This window comes from Gymnogyps californianus, chromosome 11 (assembly GCF_018139145.2).
Source record: "Gymnogyps californianus isolate 813 chromosome 11, ASM1813914v2, whole genome shotgun sequence".
In the NCBI taxonomy this organism is placed as follows: Eukaryota; Metazoa; Chordata; class Aves; order Accipitriformes; family Cathartidae; genus Gymnogyps; species Gymnogyps californianus.
Window position 1 is genome coordinate 24,605,206 of NC_059481.1, and position 21,119 is coordinate 24,626,324.

General features: G+C 41.4%; 1 protein-coding gene across 1 annotated transcript in view; it reads left to right on the plus strand.

Moving 5' to 3' along the window:
- Positions 1 to 21,119, plus strand: part of IQGAP1 (IQ motif containing GTPase activating protein 1) — a 76,208-nt gene that overhangs the window by 34,896 nt on the left and 20,193 nt on the right. The window contains exons 10-20 of the mRNA XM_050903706.1: positions 62 to 225; positions 7,234 to 7,318; positions 8,448 to 8,611; positions 8,947 to 9,107; positions 9,625 to 9,749; positions 13,325 to 13,488; positions 16,187 to 16,277; positions 18,660 to 18,827; positions 19,187 to 19,329; positions 19,675 to 19,845; positions 21,028 to 21,111. Coding sequence (XP_050759663.1) covers positions 62 to 225; positions 7,234 to 7,318; positions 8,448 to 8,611; positions 8,947 to 9,107; positions 9,625 to 9,749; positions 13,325 to 13,488; positions 16,187 to 16,277; positions 18,660 to 18,827; positions 19,187 to 19,329; positions 19,675 to 19,845; positions 21,028 to 21,111 — 1,520 coding nt within the window. The remainder of the gene's footprint in view (positions 1 to 61; positions 226 to 7,233; positions 7,319 to 8,447; positions 8,612 to 8,946; positions 9,108 to 9,624; positions 9,750 to 13,324; positions 13,489 to 16,186; positions 16,278 to 18,659; positions 18,828 to 19,186; positions 19,330 to 19,674; positions 19,846 to 21,027; positions 21,112 to 21,119) is intronic.

Here is a 21,119-nt window from a genome sequence, read left to right on the forward strand (position 1 = left end):
TATAAACCATGGGACTGCCTCATTTAATGTTTCTCTCAAAACTCTGCTTTACTGTTGCTAGCACATGCAGCCATATCAAAGATTGACCTAGCTTTGGAACGAGGAGATGCATTAGCACTGTATGAAGCTTTGGCAACACCAGCCCTGGGACTCCGAGGATTGCTCCAAGAAAATTGTGACTGGTATTTCAAGCAGTTTTTGAGTGATAGACAACAGAAACGGGAGGTATGTAAAAGTCTAGATTATGCTGAGTCATGAGGTTTTCCCCCTGCCCCCCCCTTTCACCGTACCACTGTATACTAATCATTTGCTCTATACCTGTGTTACAGTTTAGTGTTGGTTTGAAAAAGTTAATGCTAAGAGACAGAAGCATACAGTAAACATATTTATCATGTAGTTTTCGTCTCTGCATATGAAAGGCCAGTATAATGCTTGCATGTATGTATATATAATTAAAATATTTTCACCAAACCTTAAAATACTAACTCGTGTGTGTATAGAACCGTTATAATATAGGTGCATCTTCATTCTCATTTTACTATTGTCAGTGCCAAATAATGTGGATATTTGTGTTTTATAAATACCTATCAGATAGGCATATACTACTTTCACTGTGGAGAATCCCACCATACACAATTTGTAGACGTGGCGCTTAGGGACATGGTTTAGTGGTGGACTTTGCAGTGTTAGGTTTATGGTTGGACTTGATCTTAAGGGTCTTTTCCAACCTAAATGATTCTATGATTCTATAACTAAGGTTAGCCTTAGTTTCTCATTTCGAGCCAACTCTTCAGTGGATTTTATGGGTAGGCTGCTTATGGATGCTGCTTATAAAATGCACAGAATAGTTTTTAAAACCAGTGTTGTCTCAATTATCACCATGTCATGTATGTTAATAGGGGAAAAATATGCTGATACAAAGATGGTTATTCCTATTGCATCTCTTTAACGAATGATTTTTTTAAAAGCTGCAGCAAGGTAGACAAGTAAGATATTGCATGCATTTGGATCCAGGAAAAATGCAGACAAGTCAGTTACACAGTTACGGTGAACTAGATCTTGGGCACTGTGGTGGATGCATAGGTGCTTGTATGTCATAGGTAGAAAATGGAATGACATGACCCAACTGTGCATGCTGGAAGACCTGTTGAGGAGGAGGAGAGGGGATGGCTTTTGCGCTGTAGGGAGTGTGGAAAGACCTAGAAAAGTTCAGACCGCGTAATTACAATAAGAGGCTGAAGAAATGTATTTGTTCTTAGGGCCTTTGAACCACAGTTTGGAGTAGAAGTAGTATATGACAAGCAGTCAGAGAGCTGCATCTGTAGGATGGCCTGGCAGTTTAAATTGAGGTCCTGAATAAATGTCAGGTTTGAATTTCTGTTTATTTTTGGAGAGGGTAGCTATGCATTATCATAAGGCTTTTAAATCATCAGGTACTGGAGCAGACCTCATTGACAGTATAAGTTGTAAATCGCCAGAGCTGGCAGGTGGGAAACAAACACTCAGTGTCAGGCACCAAGTAATCATGCGTAATTCAATGTTGTAAGCCACTGCTGAGCTGAGTATTGCATCGTTCAGTGTATTTAATGACAGCAGTTAAAGGCACGAGAACAAATCAGAGTGTGTTCAGTGCTGACAAACCTGAAGCGAGCCTCAGAATGCCGTTCACACCACTTTGCTCACAAAACTGCCCTTTTAGTTTTCTGTTAAGTCAGCAAATGTCAAGCTTCTGGGCTTACCTTTCTTACGCAGTACGCTACAGAATGAAGGTGGTGGTCAAACCCCTTACCATGTTTGTTCCCAAATTGTTGGAGGTGTCTGGTCTAATCTTTCATAGGAATCAACAGGGCAGGGTGATCATGTCTCCAAGTGAGGAAGTGGTCAGCTGGGTTGGCAAGCAAAGGGTGTAGAGCAACGTGGATAAGAGACACCCTGAAATCAACAAGACAGGGCTGAAGGGGACCTGCCTCTAGCAGGTCAGAAGTGACCAGAGCAGTGTTATAAGGGAATCTCTTACCCTTTTCCTGTGAAGTCAAGATGACTGGGTGCCTCTCTGAAGTGCCTGTACACTAACGCATGCAGGGCGGGGAATGAGCAGGAGGCAGTAGAGGTCTGCGTGCAGTGGCAGAGCGGTGGTATCACTGGGATCGCAGAGGTGTGGTGGGATAGCGACCAGAACTGGAGTGCTGCCATGGATTGGATACAGGCCTATTGGGAAGGACAGGCCAGGGTGGCGATGAGGGGAAGCAGCACTTTGTGTGCGAGAGCAGCTGGAATGCGTAGTGCTCTGCCTTGAGACGTATGATGAACCAGTTGAGAGCTTATGGGTCAGGATTAGCAGGCAGACCAATGCGTATGACATCGTGGTGGGTATCTGCTGCAGACTGCCTGATCAGGCAGAAGAAGTAGATGAGGCCGCCTTCAGACAAGTGGAAGATGCCTTGTGTTCGCAGGCCTCAGTCCTCCTGGGGGACTTGAACTGCCTGATCTGCTGTAAGGGCAACACAGCAGGGCACAAGCAATCCAGGACATTTCTGGAGTGTGCTGGTGATAACTTCTTGGCATACGTAACTGAGGAGTTGATGAGGGAAGGTCCTTTGCTGGACCTAATACAGACAAGGGAGAAGTGGTTGGAGATGGGAAGGTCAGGGCAGCCTTGGGTACAGTGACTATGAGACAGTGTGATGATAGAGTTGAGGATCCTGAGAGGAGGGAACTAGGTAAAAAGTGGGATCACAGCACTGGCCTTCAGGAGAGCCTGAAGACCTGTTCGCGGATCCGTTTGGAAGAATCCTACGGACTGTGGTCCTGGAAGAGAGGTCCAAGAGAGCTCGTTGACTTTTCAAGGATCAACTCCTCCAAGCTTGAGAATGGCCTATCCTGATGAGCAGAAAGTCAGGCAAAAGTGGCAGGAGGCCTTCATGGATGAACCAAAGAACTTCCCACAAAGCTCAAACAGAAAAAGGAAGCATACAAGAGGTGGATGGAAGCAGGGTCAGGTGACTCAGGAGGAATATAGAGATGCTGTCTGAGCATGTAGGGTGGGGTTAAGAAAGCCTAAGCCCAACTGGGCCTGAATCTGACAGGGAACGTGAAGGGCAACAAGAGTGACTTCTACATAGATGTATCGGCAGCAAAAGGAAGACTAGGGAAAACTTGGGACTGCTGCTGAATGGGGCAGGGGAGCAGACGACAGGGAACACAAAGGCTCTGGTACTGAATACCTTCATTGCCTCTTACGTTACTGATAAGACTTTTCCCTTGGGAATCCCAGGCCTCTGAGACCAGTGGGAAAGTGTAAAACAAGGAAGACTTACCCCTCAGTAGAGGAGGATCAAGTTAGAGACCATTTAAACAACTTGGACAAGGGAGCTGGTGGGCTGCATTCGTGAGTGCTGAGGGAGCTGGCCTGTGTGATTGTGCGGCCACTCTAGGCAGTCTCTAAAAGTTGAGGGAGATCAGGGGAGGTTCCTGACGACTAGAGAGTGAATGTCACTCCTATCTCGAAGAAGGGCAAGGAGAATCTAGGGAATTATAGGTCTGTCAGTCTCACCTCAATCTCTGGGAGGATTATGGAGCAAATAATCCTGGAAACAATTACCAAATATATAAAGGACAGGAAAGTGGTTAGGAGTGGTCAGTATTGATTTTTTGAAGGGGAAATCAGGCTTCACCAATCTAACAGCCTTCTACAATGAGGTGACTGACTTGGTGGATGGCAGGAAAGCAGTGGATGTTTATCTTGACTTCAGCAAGGCTGTTGACACTGTATCGTGTAGTATCCTCAAACAGACTGCTGAGGCACGGGCTAGGTAAGTGGACAGCGAGGTAGACTGAAAACTAACCGAACTGCCGGGTTCAAAGGGTTGTGATCAGCAGCATGATGTCCAGCTGGAGGCCAGTCACTAGTGGTGTACCCCAAGAATTGGTACTGGGGCCAATACTGCTTAACATCCTCACTAATGACCTGTAAAATGGGACAGAGTGTACCCTTTGTAAGTTTGCAGATGATACAAAACAGGAAGGAGCAGTCAATACACCAGGTGGTTGTGCTGCTATTCAGAGGGACCTCAACAGGCTGGAGAAGTATGCCGTTAAGAATCTCATGAAGTTCAACAAAGACAAATGCTAAGCCCCTATACCTGGGGGAGGAATAACCTCATGTACAAGTAGAGACTGCGGATAGATTGGCTGGAAAGCAGCTTTGCAAAGAAGGACATGGGGTCCCAGTGGACAATGACCTGACCAAGAGCCAGGAATATACCCTTCTGGCAGAGGAAGCCAGCAGTGTCCTGGGATGCATTAGGAAGAATGTTGTCAGCAGGCTGAAGGAGGTGATCCTTCCCCCTCTATTTGATGCTGGTGAAGACCACAGCTGGAGAACTGCACCCGGTTCTGAGGCTCTGGAGGACAAGAGACATGGACATACTGCAGCAAGTCTAGTGAGGGCTGAGAAACCGATTAAGGGCTCGGAGCCTCTGACATATTAGGAGAGGCTGAGGAAGCTGGGATTACTGAGCCTTGGGAAAAGAAGGCTCTCAAATAACTGATGGGAGGGAATGAAGAAGACCTGAGCCAGATGCTTCTAAGTGGTGCACAGTGACAGTATAAAATGCAATGAGCACAAGTTGAAATTCAGGAAATTCTATTTAAGCATAAGAAAAAACTTCTTTTACCGAGAGTGATCAAACACTGGAACGAGTTGACTAGAGAGCTTGTGGAGTCTCTATCCTTAGATATACTCAAAGCTCAACTGAACGCAGTTAGAATCACAGAATGGTTGAGGCTAAAGGGATCTCTTGAGTTAGCTTGTCTTGTCCAACCCGCTTGCTCAAGCAGGGCCCCCTAGAGCTGGTTGCCCAGGATCATGTCCAGATGGCTTTTGACTCCACAACCTCCCTGGGCAACTGTGCCACTCCTTGGTCACCTTCACAGTAAATAAAGTGTTTCCTGATGTTCAGAGGGACCCTCCTGCGGTTCAGTTTGCACCAGTTGCCTCTTGCCCTGTCATGGGGCACCACGGAAAAGAGCCTGGCTTCATCTTCTTTGCACCCTCCCTTCAGATGGCTGCACACATGGCTGAGATTCCCCCGGAGCCTTCTCTTCTCTAGGCTGAACAGTCCCAGCTCTCAGCCTTTCTTCATAGGAGAGATGCTCTAGTCCATTAGTCGTCTTAGTGACCCTTCCTTCAACTGTCTCCAGTATGTCCGTGTCTCTGTTGTGCTGGGGAGCCCAGAGCTGGACACGGTACTGCAGGTGTGGCCTCACCGGTGCTGAGTAGAGGGGAAGAATCACTCCTCTTGACCTGCTGGCAACACTCCTCCTAATGCAGCCTACGCTACCATTAGCCCTCTTTGCTGCCAGGGCGCTTTGCTCGCTCATATTCAACTTGGTGTCCACCAGGACCCTCAGGTCCTTTTCTGCAGAGGTCCTGGGCAACCTGCTCTAGAGCAGGGGTTTGGACTAGACTATTTCCAGAGATTCCTTCTACCATCGACTATTCTGTGATTGTGTTATTTTAAGCAGTCTCACTTAGAACTTCTGCCTTTCTGGGGCTGAAGCAACTCTCCGCCTTAAAGTTTCTGGGACTCAGTTGCAGTACCTAACTGGGAAGCAGCTTTCAAACAGGGCCCCTATCCTTTTGTTGTCAGACTTCAATGCAGCTCATTCAGCTCCTCAACTGCTGTATAATTTATTATGGAGCAGGACTGAATACAGTTGCAATGGGAGCTGCCTGACTGTGTGACTGTACCTGTCTTGTGATCTGACGTATTCTCCCACTTTGTACAGTCTCTGCGTAGGGCTTATTAGGACCTGCGTTTCTGCTAACTTAACATGTCCTCTTCCCTGAATGCCCTCAAAATCTATCTGCATCAATATATATGGGGGGGAGAGAGAGAGAGAGATAGGTATATAATACCTTTCTTTTGAAGACCGTTACAGCTTTTTCTGCTGGAGTGCAGCTTTTTTTATGTTCAGAAGGATCCCTCAATCTGAAAGGCATACAGCAGTAATTCAGAGCCACTCTTGATTGCTTGTTTGTTTTTATTTGTTGTTTTATTTTGGGGTTTTTGTGTGTGTGATGCAAGATTTATTTGGTCAATAGCTAAACGATGTTCCTTAGAGAATAATTCCTTACAGTGAACGTGCTATTTTGGGATACTTTTTCCGCTAGCCAGTGTACTGCTGTACTTTGTGAGTGTTCCTTACCTAGGATTCCGTGTGAATGATGGAGCTGAAGGATGTGTGTGTTGCTGTTATACCCTTCTGTGGGGGTATGAGGACTTCTACAGCACAGATTTAACCCTACAGCTGTTGCTATTCAGAAGATTTGTCCCTTATCTCTGAAGAAAGATCTTCACAAGCTATGTTTCTTGGGACCTACAATTAAGATAAAATAGGAAAAATACAGGATTTTTAAAAAGTCCTTCCAAGCTTTGGTGTGGCAGAAACTCCCCATAGTTGTCCAAAGATGTCTCTAGGGATGAAATAGGACTGGGAAGATTTTTACCAAGTTTTTCAGTAGCCACAAAAAACAAGTTCAGCTGTTTTCTAAACTGCAAAGTCAGGTTGCCCATTGTTCCGGAATGTAATTGAAAGGTCTTGTTACATAAATGTGGTCTATTGGTGCTTTTGGAGAATTATCATGTTTACTGTGTGAACTATATGAAGGGTCGTGACCTGTATGGCTACTACCCAAGTTACTCAAGCCCTCCTGCCACCCAGTCACTCAGTCTCATTTTCTATTTGTGTTCATGTGGTACCATACAGTCCAAGAAGCATGTTGTCCGTTTTTGATGTTCTGCTCTTTCGTTGCTCAGAGGTAAAATGGAACGTTAACGTGTCGCTTCATGGCAAACTACACAAGTACTAATTTCACTCCAGCATGCAGCTTGTGTACAGGGAGTCTTTTCCCGCAAAATTGTCCCCTTTATCTTAAATGTTTTATAATTTTGGAAGCTGGGTCTTGCCTTTGATTGCTGTGTTCATGGGACTGCACTTCTAATACTGTAAAAGGGATCAGGTTGTACACATACGGTCTTTCAGCATATGAACTGAGAATCTGGTGAGTAATTTCTGTCTTCCTCACGTATGTGGCATTCTTTGTTTGCAGAAGCTATGTGGCACTAGAGTGTTTTAAGGAAAAGCTGGGGTTTTTTTTCTTTTTATTGAGCTATTTGAAGTGAATAAGCTGACATCTTTTCACCCTCCTGGTTTCTTTTTTTCCCTCAGGCTGGCCTTACAGGTCCTCTGCAGAAGGAAGAGTTGCAGTTGGGAGTGGATGCTGCTAACAGGGCAGCACAACAGTATCAGCAAAGTAAGGATCAGCAGAAATTATTGCAGCAAAGTGACTGTGGATGTGATCAAAAGGATGAGACAGCACAATATTTGGGTCTATGTGGAGATACGTGAGGTCTCAAATCGTTACGAATATTCTTTAAGTACTTCATGGCTGCTAAGAACATTAAAGAGGGGCAGTTGCCCTGATTATTTGTAGTGTCTTTTATCCAGCTCTTAGAATGCTGCTGGAGATAACAGCATATAATTTGAAATATTAAGAAACATGGAACTTCTGCATCTACCTTAAATAACCTCTTCTTCTAGAATGCTTGTATGAGTCTTTTTGTGCTATGGATCTGCGAAGGAAATCTGGATTGCTCTATGAGGTGTGAAAGCCAGGTTACCTGCTGACCATTGACGTAAATCTTACTTGGTTTGAGCTACAGAACCTTTAGCTGTTTCTAAATATCAGGTAGCAAATAAAATGCAGATCACGATGGCTGATTGTTTTTTGATTGATGCTTCTGACACCATTCTCTTTTTCTGGAGAAGAATGTTCAGTTTGGCTGTGCAGGAGCAATTAGTTTTATTTGTAATGGGTAGAAAGGAGACTACTAGAGATCTGGGGAGAGAGGTTTAGCATACAAGGGGAAGACAGTGAATGCCTAATAACTAGGAGGCTACCTTCAAAGTACCTTACTTGTTCAGCATGGAGCTCGGCATTTGTTTACTTACTTGCGCTCTTTTAAAGTTAGCCATCGTGTACCCACTATAGAGTGCCTGTTACTGCCTTAAGCAGGATAGACATAGACAGGAAGAAAAAGTTGTTACTACTCGTCCATCCAAAAATTTGCAATTACGACGCTTCTTACTATCAGAAGACTGAAATGGTGAAACAATCCTTTTGATAACCAGGCAAAAAGGTGAACTGGTTTTAAACATGAGCTTTATTTTAAAGAAGGCATTATGTATTCTAGTTGTCTGCAGTAATGGAAGACTAAATGGGGAAGTATGGATCAGAAAGCTTCACTCATTTCCTGCAGCTAAGGGAATTATTCTTTTTCTTGTTAGGTATCTGATTATTGAGTAGAATAGAAGTGCTCTTATTGCTGGGGACTCAACTGTCTGCCTTCCTCATTCTTTATGCTACCTCTTTGAACTTCTAGGGCTGGCAGCAGTAGCCAGAATTAATTCTGCAATTCAAATGGGTGATGCTGAGAAGACTGTGATGGAAATGATGAATCCAGAGGCCCAGTTACCAGAGGTTTATGCATTTGCTGCAGATCTTTACCAAAGGGAGCTGGCCACCTTGCAGCAACAGAGCCCTGAAGTAAGTACCATGTTCTCTTTCTCTCTTATTTCTGGAAGTTGGTATGGATCACCGGGTCTACCTTGTCTGTTTCGTTAAATGTGTTCTCTGGAACAAACCTGTCTGTCTTGAGTCTTCATAGAACTGCTTTGGTGTTCAGTCTGTTCTGATGTGAAGTTTAATCCCTAAATCTTGAGCTACTTGGCCCTGTAAGATTCTACTTTAATCTCTTACTCGATGTTCTAGCTTTGTTTATGATACTCATCTTTCTACAACTAGTCTATTCTGTGTTCTCTGTGCAGCAATAGTTTGTAAAGAGCGAGTGGAATTAATTTGTTGTCCTCTTTTGTACGCAGGGTAACCTCACCCATCCAGAATTATCTGTTGCTGTAGAGATGCTGTCTTCTGTGGCCCTGATTAATAGGGCTTTGGATTCAGGGGATGTGAATACAGTGTGGAAACAACTGAGCAGTCCTGTCACAGGGCTTACAAACATTGAAGATGAGAACTCTCAGAGGTGGATATTTCAAGGAGTCATGTCTGTCCTTGATGTTGCTTATATTCTGTGACTTTTTGAATTTTTTTTCCCTCTTACACTTTACGTTCTTTCTACATTATTTATTACAGTATTGATTTAATCTCCGTTGACTCTTGCATCTTGTTTTTGCGATTACTGTTTCTTACTGGTCTGATTTCTGTGCTGTGTCTCAACACTTTCTCGCAGATTTCACATTAAAGCCATGTTGTGGTACCATTAGGTTGTCACTAATACTACGCCAGCTCACCCACCGTGTTCTTTGCCCTGGACCCTCGTTCAGTGTTTTAGTGCTTTTGTTGATTATTTCACATTTGGGCTGACCATCCTGCATGTAGCCTTTCTTCTTTCTCTTCTTCCCCCTTTTCATATTTGTTCCAATTTCAACCCTCTTGTTACCTCTTCCACTTTGTGTATAATTCTCATGCTGTGTTGTGCGTTCCCTGGCCAGCTTGTTGCGATGTGATGTTTGTTGGTTTTCGTTTTTGTTCTTTGACAGATATATCGATGACTTGATGAAGCTGAAAGCTCAAACACGTGCAGAAGGAAATGAATTTATCACGTGGAATGATATCCAGTCATGTGTTGATCGTGTGAACGTAGTTGTCCATGAAGAACACGAAAGTAAGTTTTTCTGCTCGATTCATGCTAGACTGATCCTAGCTCATAAGGAGTGCTAAAATTAAGTGCATGTCAATACAAAAAGTTATTGATTGACTTATAGTTGTGTCATACATTAGATATCTAGGAAAATCTTAGTTGTGAGCAAGACTTGGTGGTCTGTAATGTAAAAGGCTTGATAGCAGAACTGTTGATGGAGAGATCAGGCAGTCAGGAGCGTTTGTGGTACTGAAATCGGTATCTCCAAACAGTTTATTAATCTTTCCAATGCAAATTTCAAGCCTTTTTGGATAACAAAATGTGTTGTCTGCCATCAGTGTCTAGGGTTAGTCTAGAATCTCTTCTAATTTTGCTTCAGTCTCTCAGATTTAATGAAAACTAGTATTACAAAAATCTCTGAGTTAATTGTAGCCCAGTCTTGGAGTACTCCATCCTCCTTCCTAATTTGCTGCGTTCAGTAGAAGTTACTTTTTGTGAAGTCTTATTCTCTCTTTGGCTGCAATCTCTGCCCTGTTCAGGTTTTCATCTTCTCCCTTTTAGTCCTTCTTTTGAATGTGCTTTGGCCTTTTTACCTTTGCAGTATTTAGTGGAAGTTCCACAGACTCAGTCCAGGATCCCCCTGTACTCTTTATCTGTGGGTAATCTGGCCTGCAAATGCAAGATAAGCTACCCATCTTTGTGTTGACAACTCTCAGATGTAATGATCTGTCAGATGCACTTCTACAGTGGATGAGGAGCTTGTATGAACAGCAGGTCTTATTCTCAGTCCTTTAACTCCTGGCTGTATTAACACTACTTTCAAATTACAACTTCTTTGAAGATCAGTAGTGCAAATATTGCATCAAAGAAATAGGCTTTTGCAGTTACTTTGGTTCAGTGATAAATCAACTGAGATGCCCCAAAAAGCTTATTCTGAAATGCTGTCTGTTCAACAATTATGTATTCAAATGTTTTTGCTTAAAACATTTGATACAGATTTTTATTTTTGCAAAGAACATTTAATTATCTCATCAGTTTGATACCATTCAAATTCTAAGTTCCAGATATTGGGACCCAAATCTTGAATTAGAGTTGAAATGGAAAATGCTGATCTTTTAAGAGGTTAATTCTTTGTTTACAGTTAGTTCCATCAGGAAATTAGAAGCTTTTATTTTCTGTTTTAAAACTGCGTATGACTACTAGTTGTTAAAACCAGTGTCTATAAAAGCTGAAATGACTGATAGCTGACCTTCTGACCAGTAGAAGAAGAATATGCCTGCACAGCTGTTGCCTTTTAATATGAAATAATGGTAAAGTGCAAAAAAAAAATCCCCAATCGGAAAATATGCAAAACCCTGTAGAAGTTATAAGTGTATGCAGCAAGTGTGAGTACCAAAACTTAAATATTCATGAAGGAAAAAATTCCTGATGCAAGCTGAGAAATGTGAATGGGTGTTAACCTACCTTCTATGCTTCTTCCAGTTCTGCATTTTTTTTCATTTCTATTTTTTAGTAGTGTTTATGTTAGTAAGTGTCTTTTAGCAGTGATAAAAGACTGGGTTTGAGCGTAATAATGAAAATTTCAGCAAAACAGAAAATTGGGGTAATTCTCCTTTCTCTAAGACAGTATTAGTTGACTTAAAATCCAGAGTGGGAGATAGAGAGGTCCTTGAAAATAGCACAATTAAGCAAACTTGTTCTTAAGTAGATCCTTGTGAGGTTCTGTATCGGGTGGTTTAATTTTCTATTAATTTTTTTTCAGTTTCATTAAGGGACCATAATTTTTGGTTATGACCAGTACTGAAAACCTCCTGCATATGCAAGTAGCATGACATTTACTTTCAAGCCATCTTTGTAATATTTAGCTCAAAGCCTTGCATTGTAAGAGGGGAGAGATTTGTCACAAATGTGGAGGTGATGATAAAGTTTATATTGTACACTGAGACAAACAGATGTCTTCTACCACTTCTTGTTGCATAGTTGGTGAGTTGTGTTTCACCTTGAAAAGACCTTATGCTCTAGAGAGGGTTAAATTTTAATTTAAGAGTCTGCGATCTTGATTAACTTGTTTCCTGGATCTCCAAATAGACACTGGGTTTCCTGTTTGGGTCACATGAGCAGATTTGTTGAAACCACACAAACACAGACCCACACTGTTGCATGCACACACCAAGATGCTAGTTTCATGGTATCTTTTCTATGTAAGAGGTCACAACCGAAGTCTAAAAGTGTATGTAGTCCCAACACCCTGTTTCTTACAACACTCCTTATCCTGTAAAAAAAGGGTGCAGAAAATCCTGTAATGAGATAAGCTGTTCTCATGGGGAATTTCTTAATTCTTTGGTCTGCTTCATATATGCCCTTATGCAAGGACACTTTTTATCTCCTGTCTATGAATAAGTTAAATTAGTCTGAGGTGGTCTTCAAGGCATACGAGCATATATATTTTTCATTTCCACTATCCTTGTAAGTAGTTTCAAATTTAAAAATGCTTTCTAGTGAGGAGCTGTAACATACTGATGTTCCATGGGGTAGTCTTGTCATGCCCATATTAGCAAACTAATCAGAGAGAGTTACTGCTTACGTTCTGTGCCCTTTCCTAAGTCAAACAATTATCATATCTGGTTTTTGACAGAAACCATGCCATCATTTTAGTGATCCTGGTTCTTGCAGTGTCCTCAACATCTATTTTTCCCTAATCTCTACTCCAGCCAAATACACCTCTTCCCTAAGATGTTCTGTTTTTCATATAAACTTTTGTTTTGTGATATTCTTTCCTGCGTAGAAGAAAAAGTCACAATCTTCAGATACATTAGCCAAAGTTGGAAGTCCCCTCACGGAGCTCTTTACTTTCTTTTGTCTAAAACATCTCTTTGCTCTGCACTGATCAAACCATGATTTTAATTGATCCTTCTTTAAGCAGGGAATGGAATCGGATGGCCTCTAGGGTCCATCTCAACCTAAGTTATTTTGTGATTCGCGCGAGATGGTCACTGTAAGTAGGGCATGTATCATGTAGACTCAGTTTGCATTTAGCTAAGATATTTGTTCTTGTTTACTTTTATTTAGCTGAATGGTAAATTTTACTGTACTTGAATAGCATCCACATCTCTGATAATACGGCTAATACTATGTATGTTTAATAAAAGAATTTTCTAAAATACGAAGTTACTGTATTTTTAAATGGTATTCCATGCAAATCTTTAGCTTCATGTGAAGATTTCTTTCTAGAGAAGCCAGAACCTTGGAAAACTGAACTCTGGCTGTTTCGGCTTTGATAATTCTCTTCTAGGGGCTCTGAGCTGGATGTCTGAGGACTCAGTTCTGTCCCTGCATGTGGTCTCCCTGAGTGATTTTTTTTTTTTTTTTAATTTTTTTTTTTTTTATTGCGGTGCCCAAGCATTATGACTACTTTAAGGTGGAGAAATAGTCTTGCTTTCTTTACCAGTAAATAATGTTTTCTGTTAAAAATATTGCAGTTCTCAGTCGATACCTGGTTTAGGAAAGACTAACTGCACTTTTCTTCTGAAGCAATGCTTATGATTATTGTTGACCAAAAATGGAACTTTGTATTTCTCCCCCTACACCTTCCTCCCTAGGGATTTTGGCAATTGGTCTTATCAATGAAGCTCTGGATGAAGGGGACACCAAAAAGACTATTCAAGCCTTACAGATTCCTGCAGCAAAATTGGAGGGTGTAGCCCCAAAGGTAGCACAGCATTACCAGGATACACTACTTCGAGCCAAGAGAGAGAAAGCACAGGTGAGTGCAATTAAACGCACCTCTCAAAAAACCTTTACATCTGTGTAATGGGCTTATTACTGGTCCTGAAAGCCAGGAATCAAAACTGGAAGTGGAGAGCTGGGCGTTCTGCATACCATCAACTGATCTTACCCAGCCGGTTTGGATCTTTCTATACTAGAGAAGGAGATTTGCAGCCAGACTGTATGAATCTTCCTGAACTACAGAGATGGGTATAAGGATATTAACTGCACAAGATGGCTTGCTACAGCTAATCCCAGGTCCAGAATGAGATATGTATCTTGTTTATGGAGAAATAATATGCCTCATCTCTTTTCGCAAGGAGACCATGTTCATTCTAGGGGTTCTGAACTTCTGAATGCAAGTTTCCTGCAAGCTTAAGTATTTTTTTAGTGTTCTTTGTTAAATGTAGTCATACATGGCAAAAAGAAAGTTTCTGAAAGTGGAAAAACCTGTTAAGTGATAAATTAGAAAAAAGAAATGAAGCAAAATACATGCTACTAGCAAAATGTATACTGATGCCTGTTGTTCGCATGGTGACACTTTTATTGCTAATGATTTTTTGAGCGGTAGTAGTCTTATTAGCCAAGGACTTTCTACCTATTTGTACATAGTTGCTGCTTTCACTGACTGACTAAATGTGAAGGTGAAGATGGGGAGAGGAAGAGCAAGTCTTATCTTATGGGTTTAGGAAAGAGGATGAGAGTGCACATGTGTGTACGCAAATGATTTTTGAGTAGCGTGGATGGGATACTGATTTTTTTTCTCATCTATTTACAAAGAAGTAGCAGATATCTCTGCTTTCAGTGGCTTGAGAGTGTTTTGTTTTGTTTTGTTTTTTCTGCTGCGGAGCTCATTGCTCTAATACCAATGCAGAATTTTGCAGAGAGACTAAGATCTAGATTGTGTTGGACACTGATTTTTTTTTTTTTTTTTTTTTTTTTGACTAGAGGTAAACCCACGTGATGGCAATAGCTGAAAACTGTATGCATTTCTGATGAAAATCATTAAGCAGCTTCCCCAAGGGCCCTGAAAGGGTTAATGTTCCTCAGGAACCCATTTTGTGCTGAAGCATTTCCTCCCGCTGAGTCAGAATGAAATAATGAACTCTTTTTAGTGTGTGCTTAAGCTTGTGCCAGGCTGTGCTGGTAACTTCTCAGTTTGCGTGAAATTACCTTATTTAGGCATATGTTCAGTTTAGGGCTTCTCCCAGCAGCATGGCAGTTATTTCAGAAACTGAAAGATCGTATTATGAAGTGACATTGTGGGGAAAATAGTCACTATCTGAAGTCAACTGTTACTAACTAGTGATTTCTGTACCTTGGGGCTGAGGGGGATTGTAGTTCACCACAAGACGTTCAGTTGCGTACGTGAATGAGGAGCACTGTATGATGCATGTTTCTCATGTGATGAGGAGAGAGAGAGAGAAAAACAGTAGACCCTGTAGCAGTAAATCCGTAGAAAAGCACGGGATGGCTTCAGTAGTGTTTGGGTTGCTGCTGGTAGAGATTACAGTAAAGGAAGTTGTTTCTTTGACCTCCGCTCTCTGGACAGGAATTTTGCTGTTGCTGGTACTCTCGTGGGACTATCTGGGCTTTCAGATTAAATCCGCCTGTGAAAGACATGTTAGTCTCTTGAATGAAATAGCATTAAGCATGTCAGCTTCAGACCTGCCAAAACAGTGGGAAAAATGTGGAGGGCATGTAAGGAAATGTTCATTTTCAGTCTGGACCTAAAGCTCTTGAACGCTGTAAATAGTGGCTCTTTTGTGCAATGTGATTATTATTCCGTACCAGAAGTAAATGTTTCCTGCGTTCTGTTTGTACGATGAGAGTTGTCAGAGGGTGGCAGTTGCGTGTTAGCATTTCTTTCAGTAGTTACCTACAGGAAGCAGCAGTGAATGGGGAGAAGCTATGCTTGGCAACTGCTGGATCATTGTTCTCTATGTATATTTTGGGACTTGCTAAACACTTGTCTCTTTCCTCTTCTCAAATTTCTGCCTGTAACATTAGTTGATTGGATTTCTTCAAATCCCAGCCAAAATACAGGATACTGTGTGCTCACTGCTCCTTGACGAGCAATCTGTTAAAGACTTAAAACATGATTTTGACTGTTGTGCCTGTACACCCAGCCACAACATGTACAACACTTTTTGGTTTGCTAGTTTGTACAGGCTTGTGAACTTTTGTGGACAGGGACAAGAACAGCTGAATGTGGCATTACTTACCCGAGGGTTTTTAGCTTCTGCACACAGATATGCATCGGCAGCTTTTTGTTCTAAGAACTCTTTGTAGCCATGTTCTGTCGAAGGACTAACTTGTGTTCCTGGAAAGTTTTATGTCCTCTTAGCAAGTACGGCTTTAGGACTAACCGGTACCAAATCCTTGGCCTTGTGTTCTCTTTGCTAATCAGAGTGATTCACGTTGACAGAATTTCTTCTTCGTTCTGTTTCCTGAAAAGAGTTTTTGACTGGGAGAAGGTACTGAGTCTGGTAATGCCGTAGGAGTCTCTGCTAGTCACAAATGCATATGATGTCCTTGTGTTGGAGTCAATTAGAAAGACTGAAATGCTGCTTATTCCCTCTGATACAGAAAACTACTATATTGGCTATTGTTGAGTATGGGTTATTTTACTTTGCAAAAATAGTGATACTTTTCTCCTCATGCTGTGTATATTCTACTCATCATATTCTCTTCAGGACACACAGGATGAAACAGCTGTACTTTGGCTAGATGAAATTCAGGATGGCATTCATAGGGCTAACAAGGACACAGAGGAGTCCGAGAGATGTAAGTATTGTCGCACAATATTGCAATTAATCCCCATTATCAACCAAATACTGGTTACTTAAGGAAAGGCTGGGAGCTAGAAATGTCATGTCAATGTGGCAAAGGAAATCAAATGCATTTATGTGATTCTGGTGTAGTAATTTTTCTTTGAAGAGTGAATGTCAGATTCTTCAAATATTAAATTTCTTATCTTTTGGGGGGATATGCCATTTTTCCAGTTTTGCTTGTGACCATGTTACCTCATTGGGCAAATCTCTGTCAAATTATTTGTCATTTGCAACTAATTGTGTATGTCTGTGCGTGGTTAGGTATGAGAATGTTCACGTGCACAATTTAGATGGTGTTTTCCGGTGCACGTTACCTTTTGTTTGTGTGGCATACTGTTGTCTTGCCTCAGTTCTATTAAGTGTTTCTAGACTACCTCGCATCATACAGACAATAATACACATCAGCGATATCCACCTTTACTCCTTAGTGCAGTTTGCAGAGGGACTGGCCCACCTATCATTACATCCCGGTCTTTATAATGATATCACTTCTGTCTCCAGAAACAATGAAGTAATTACTACTGTTTGCTTAACTTGGGGTTTTTTTTTGGTTTTGTGGGTTTTTTTGTTTTTTTGTTCATGACAGAAGCTTTCTCTTTAACAAAACATGAGGGTTTTTAAAGTCTTCTGATATATTCTAATGGCCTGTTCTCTGTATATGCTGTTTGTTTGCTGGGTACCGCATGCTTCAGAGAGCTTGTTTTTGTACATTTTTAAAATATGATATGGTTCTGTTTGCATTTACTCTAAATCTCTAATTTTCCGTTACATTCAACATTTGTACCTGCCTGCTTGTTTCACTTGATTTGTACAGTATTAGTAAACTGATTGTTTTCTCTCTTTATAGTCACCTTATATTTTTCTTGATTGTGTTTCTTCATCTCTGGTGTGCTGATAAAATATCTTACTTTCCACTTCCAAAACTTCTAATTTGATGTTAGGCTGATACTTAGTTATCCAAAGATGCACAGTCAGTCCCTTGTGATTTTGCTTTGAATAGGCAACTGTACTGGAAACTGAAAAGTTTAATATGAGTCTGGAGTCTCTTTGGTAACTTCTGAAACAGGTTGTCCAAAGACGCTGTGGAATCGGAATCTCTGTCCTTCGAGATTTTCCAAACTCGGTCAGACAAGGCCCTGAAGTTAGCCCAGGTTTGAGAACAGAATTGGACTATATTGCCCTCCAACATGAGTTCTTAATGAATCTGTGTATCAGATATGTAGAGTTTCCGGCACGGTTGATTCCTCTTGTACTTGCTCTGTTGGTGCAGAAATGAGCTTGCTTTTATATTTGTGCCTTGTCCACTTGTATTCTTTATTTGTAGATGTTTTAGAAGAGAGAAAAATCAACAGGTTCGCAAAAAGCTTTCTAACAAAAGACGCAATGAGTTTGTCCAACTCCGTGGCCTAGTTCAGTTGGTTTTAGTGGCATTATTTCGTCAGTGAATTCCCATGTCAACTGCCTAAAAAAAACAAGGGTGGAGGGAGTAGGGCAGAGCTTTACCTGTTCATCTTACTGTTTGTTCCCGGCAGTACCAGTGCAATTTTTTCACCATTTTCCCACTCACCAAGCACTTTGGCAAGGCAGCAGCTTGAATGTCATGCCAAGGAACATTTGGTCAAAAGCAGGATTAAAGTATGTACCCTTAAGCCTGAATAAGATCTTCAGATACCCTTATCTATCCATGTATGAGCAGACATTTTTGCAGTCTTACCTAGTGCTGAAAATTACTGTATTTCTTGTTTGCTGTGTCAGTGCGATTCCTGTGCTCTTGTGAATATGTCTGTATTTGAGTTGCAGTTCTGGAGTAGCCCTGGAATGACATGTTGTTATTTTTCTCTTCCTCTGCCCCCTGTCTTTCCCCGGTCAGTTTTTTTGACTTGTTTACAAACTACTACATACTTTTTTCACTATGGTTGGATGGTACTAGTTGTTGAAAACGCCCCTTTTGAGTTGTGACTGGCTCTGCCAAAAGAAACTGCCTTAACTAAAACGGATGTCAGAATAGAGCTAAAACATTGTGTGTTGTTGAGAAATATTGGTGGTAAATCAGCACCACACTGGGACTCGGGGCACACAAATTATGTGCTGTCAGGTGCAGTACCACATATGGTTGGACACTCTGTACTGAAGAGGCCTCTATGCTGCAAGTTGTCTGATTGTTTTTATTTATATTTTGTATTTATATACATTTAAATATTTGTGTATACACACACACACCCCCCAACTGTAAGTGTGTGTTCATGTTGCCTTGCTCTATTCTGTCTTTCTGTGTTTGCTGTGAGTCACTGAGCCCCTGAATGCCAAGATAACTTGCTTCCTTGTGTTATCAAAGTCTCCTTAGGAATTCTGGCCATTAATGAAGCAGTAGACCGTGGTGATGTTAGCCAGACCCTGAGTGCCTTGCGTTCACCGGATGTTGGGCTATACGGAGTCACTCCAGAATGTGCTGAGACGTACCAGCGAGAGCTGTCAGAAGTCAAGAGAAGAAAAATGGCAGCAGGTAAACCTCAAGTAGCTAACTGTTAGTGAAATAAATTCAAGATTATTGTATGTGGAATCGGAACCAGAGGTAAAAAAGCCTCTGGGGAGAAGTCTTGTTACCCGTGGCAATTGTGGATGCTTTGTGAACTAAGGTTTAAAAAAAAAAAAAAAAGTAAATGGTAGAATGTTCTCCACTTGTAGAATGTGTTGTGTTTAGGTAGTTCTCGTATGAGGTCAATAGGGGCTCGGAAATGTTCCTCCTCTTGCTTGGAGGAATGAGCATCTGTATACGTGGATTTCCTAGTTGTAACATTTGTATGTGGGAAAGATAAGACACTTGTCTGTTTTTGAGACTTACACTGCAGTTTCTGCTCTTAGGGGGCAATGGCAGTGAATGGGTGAAGCACTGGGTGAGAGGAGGCTATCATTATTATCATAACCTGCGGACCAAAGAGGGAGGATGGGATGAACCAGCGGAATTTCTGCAAAATGACACACAGCTGTCACGGGAGGAGATACAGGTAGGGTAGATAATACGTGCTCTTTCTCTGAAAAGTTGACGTTCCTACCATTCCTATCCTTAATGCAGCTCTAAGAGAGAACAATTCAATGCCATAGTCATGTTAACAAGCTTAGTAACTCATTTATTTCACTGGGCATCATCAGATTGTGTGTGTCAAAACTCCTTGTCCCACTTCAGAAAAATTCGTCCTGTCGGTAAAAGGGTACAGGACCATGGTGTTGCTGTTTATTGAAAGGCAACTTTGAAGTTTCTCGTAAGCACAATGCAGAAAGCTGATGTAACATCCTGTTTCTTGTATCTCCATTCTCTTTTTCGGGCTCTTCTTGCTATAACATTAATCCAGAGCACCATATCTGGAGTCACTGCGGCATACAACCGAGAGCAGTTGTGGCTGGCCAATGAGAACCTGATTACAAAACTTCAGGCTTGCTGTCGAGGATATCTTGTTCGCCAGGAATTCAACTCAAGAATGAATTTTTTGAAGAAACAAGTCCCAGCAATCACTTGCATTCAGGTAATGATATCCTTTAATTATGTTTCAAACTTGTACTTGGCAATTGTTTTCTGTACACAAGCTTATTGACGGGTTTTGTTCATTCAAACAGTTACAGCTCACAATTGTCTTCACCTCATTTTGCAAATTATCTAAAGGTATTTCCTTCTCCCAAAGAGTTTTGGTATATTATTTACTCTTCCATGTCATATATACACACACACACACACACATATATATATATATAAAAAAAAAATCAATAAAGTCTTCTCAGGCAGAATTAGAGAGAAAAACTTATTTGAGGAAGCTTTACCTATCATTTTATTATCAGATTCAGTGTTTTGGGAATAGGGCAACATGAAGTGTGTCGTATGTCTTTATGGTGATAATACCATGTGATGAATTGCTACTGTGATTCCTTGTGAATTTGAAGAGAAACAACATGGTTTTTAGTATTCCTGAGTAAGAGGATTCTTCTCTTCAAATTTGTCCAGGGATTTGGAGGATTGAGGACCTGAAAGATGGTGGGATAATTCAGCATGGAGTTGGGCACATTTACAGGAGAACAATGAAAAAAATCTTTCTCTGGTGTTGTAACTGAAATGTGTGCAAGTGAAATGGATGCTTTGCACCCTATTACCACTTTATTATTTAGGCAGTATATGTGTGTTTTGTTTCTGCCTAAGTAGCACGTGCTCTGCATATATATATTTGAAAAAAAAAAAAAAAAACCCACCACAACAAAACCCCCAAAACCACGCCCAGCTCATAAAATAACACTCTCTCCCTTTAAGTGTAGTCCAACCCCTTGCCTAATTTCTGTTCCAAGTATCAGTAGCAGTGAGTCTGCTCTGAAGGCTTATAATGTTATATCACTGTTTTCACCAGCAGCAGCATCTAACGCATAGTCCTCATGTAGAACAGTTTCTGTCAACTTGACTGTTTAGCTATATCCTTGATCTCGAACTGTGCTTCAGAGGGCTCAGGCTCTTCATGGGGCAATTTCAAGTCTCTCATGATCACAGTTGGTGAAATAGTTAATGCTTCACACTGTATATCTCTTGATAAGATAAGCATGTCTCCCTCACATTTTACTTAGCCAAAAGGGAAGTTGGAAGCTGAGGAGCAGAAAGCAGCTCAGATTTGTAATTACTTCTCTTTAATTAGAAAAGTCAAGTCAGTGCGCCTGTTTTCTGTTTTCAGTCCCAGTGGCGTGGCTACAAGCAGAGGAAGGCATATCAAATCCGTTTGGATTACCTGCGAGCACAAAAGGACCAAGTAGTTAAGGTAGTGAA